Source organism: Grammomys surdaster, unplaced genomic scaffold (assembly GCF_004785775.1).
Source record: "Grammomys surdaster isolate TR1022 unplaced genomic scaffold, NIH_TR_1.0 256, whole genome shotgun sequence".
Lineage (NCBI taxonomy): Eukaryota > Metazoa > Chordata > Mammalia > Rodentia > Muridae > Grammomys > Grammomys surdaster.
This window is the reverse complement of record NW_021604697.1, coordinates 457017-459401: the sequence shown is the minus strand read 5'-3', so window position 1 is coordinate 459401 and position 2385 is coordinate 457017. Positions and strand designations below refer to the sequence as shown.

Here is a 2385-nt window from a genome sequence, read left to right as displayed (position 1 = left end):
CTTTGTTTTGTTGGCAAAACATAAGTAGACCAAGGGCTATTTTTGGATTGCTTTTCAACTGCACCCCAACCCAATGGTGTGAGTTGTATGTGAGTGTCAGACACCAGAAGTAGGAAGAGCCCATTAGTTGACATTAACTTGGGCATTTTCATCAAAGAACTGCACACTGTCCGCCAGCCGGGCCCCATGAGGAATATGTTTAAGCAGTAAGCGGCCAGTATTTCTCCTTTCTCCGTGCCAGTGGAGGAGAACCCAGGATTTAGTGGAAAGTGAGAAAGTTTGCCATTCAGCCCATTCCAGGCTCCATCAAGATCCCCTCCCCCACCCCCCCTACCTTCCCCAACCCACACTCATTCTCACTCTTTCACATTGAGTCTGGGTTAGAGAAATTTACTTTTATTGGTGGTGAACCTAAATTAGGCTGAATGCTCCTCTTTCAGAGGACACGGGGTACCAGACTGGAAAGCCAGGGAGGAAGGATTGGAGCTGGGCAGTGGATGCAGGATTCTCTCCTTATTTGGATATAAGTGCTGCACTCTGTAAGTATTTATTTTGGGACAAGTGCTGAATGGGGCAGGCAGCCCCAGTGATCAGGCTGCGCTCTCTATTTGAAGCACAGGTCTCTCAGGGTCTTCCTTGGTAGGCTGAGGAGGTTCTGGCTCCAGGGCAGACTCGAGCGCATACTCTGTTGCAGGCTGAGCTGCAGGCTGGCCTTCTGGTGGGCCTTCGGAGCTCCGGACAGGCCCTAGGCGTGGCGGCTTGACTGGTGTGGGCTGTGTTGCTTCAGAGCCTTTACGACTGGAAAGAGCCCTTTTCAGGCTTTGAACCTTCTGTAAGCCGGTGCGCCGCAGCCGCTGAGCCCGGGACTCCACCGGCTCCTCATCAGAACTCTCTCCAACTTCATCCTCTGGCTGCTCTGGGCCCAGCACCAACTGGTCCTCAGGGCCCAAGAGCTCTGGTGCTTTTTGGAAGGCGCGGGCTGGAATTTCAGTCTCCTCCTAAATGTGATGACACAGCTTTTGATTCTCTGATTTGGCCCTGGCGCTTAGCCAGACCAGGCTGAAATTCTCTTCCCCGCGGTTACTCCAAGGGAAGCTACTCCACCCTTTGCATCTGCACCAGGAATTGGGGCCAAAGAGGAATGAGAAGATGGGGTGCAGGGGGCAGAGGAGCAGAGGGATGAACACAAAGAGGGAGAGTGGACTGTGCAAGCTTGTAAAGTGGATGAAGCCTGTAAAGTATGAAACAGCTGTATGGCCACTTGGAAGAGGCAGAGTATCACCCTAACGGTTATTTTCATGTCGTTAGGACTGACTAAATCTGTGGACTGGCCTGAGTTAAAGGAGGGCGTGGATTGGCCAGGCTGGGAGTGAGAGGGATAAGGCCGCGATGTGGAAAGTGGGTGCGGCTCTGCGACTCTTCCACAACAGAGGCCAGGAATGTGGAGATGGTGGACCGGTGGATGGCGGGAGTCCCCCCTCGGTGATAACCTAGAGGTGGCGGTTGGGTGGGATGCCTGAGGTCACTGACCTTGAAGAGCAGGACATGCAGCTTCCCGCGCGCCACCAGCAGCCCGTGGTTGGCCTCCAGCCGCTGCACCTGAGCGGCGCGGCGCACAGCCCGCTCCTGGGCTGCGTCGGCGTGCGAGCCCACGCGCTCCGCCTTGGCCAGCAGCTGCGCCAGTGTGTTGCTGGTGGTGTCGTGGCTGCGACTCAGCGCGCCCAGGCCACTCTGGATACGGCGCACCGAGCCCGCCAGGCCGCCCTGCCTCTCAGCCAGGCCGCCCTGCCGCTCCCGCAGCGCCTCCAGCATGGTGGCCAGCTTCTCCAGCAAGGTCACCACGGTGACGGCATGCACGGGACCCCCAGCCGGCGTCCCGGGCTCAGGCCCCGGCTCCAGTGCGCTCTCCCCCATGATCTCTGACCACTGGGCCTGCTCTTGCTGAGACCGATGGCTGCGATCTGGGCTGGGGCTGCCTTTCCCCGCCTCCTCCTCCAGTTCAGGCCGTGACTCAGCCGGGCGGGAGTTGGCATCCTCTGCGGTGGGAAAAGGAGGAGGCCGATCAAGGGGGCGGGATGTCCAAAGGGGGCTCTTTTGAAGGCTCCGCCCGGGGATCTACGGGGATGACAGCCCGGCCCAGAGACAGCTCTTTTCTGAGTTTGTGCTCCTCTTTCGCCCATTTTCCTGGTGGGCCTCTTTCAGGCCTATGCTGTCCACAGCAAAGGGCAAACCACTAAAATTTTCATTTATGTATCTAGTGATCAGAAAAAGGGGGCGGGAGTGGAAGGCAGGGGTGTTAAAGGCATAACCTAAGCCGTCAAAGCTGCAGAACCCCAACGCTGGGCGGAGGCCTGTAACGTTTGGAATGTTCTGCGTCAGACCCAG

General features: G+C 57.5%; 1 protein-coding gene across 1 annotated transcript; it reads right to left on the bottom strand.

Annotated features, from left to right (window-relative positions):
* Positions 1–376: 376 nt before the first annotated feature.
* On the bottom strand, positions 377–1949 carry Cavin3 (caveolae associated protein 3). Its single transcript, XM_028775566.1, has 2 exons — positions 1531–1949; positions 377–998 (listed from the first exon to the last, which is right to left on the bottom strand). Exons 1-2 carry the CDS (start codon positions 1912–1914, stop codon positions 591–593), a joined length of 792 nt encoding a protein of 263 aa, XP_028631399.1. The 5' UTR covers positions 1915–1949; the 3' UTR covers positions 377–590.
* Between the last annotated feature and the right edge of the window lie 436 nt (positions 1950–2385).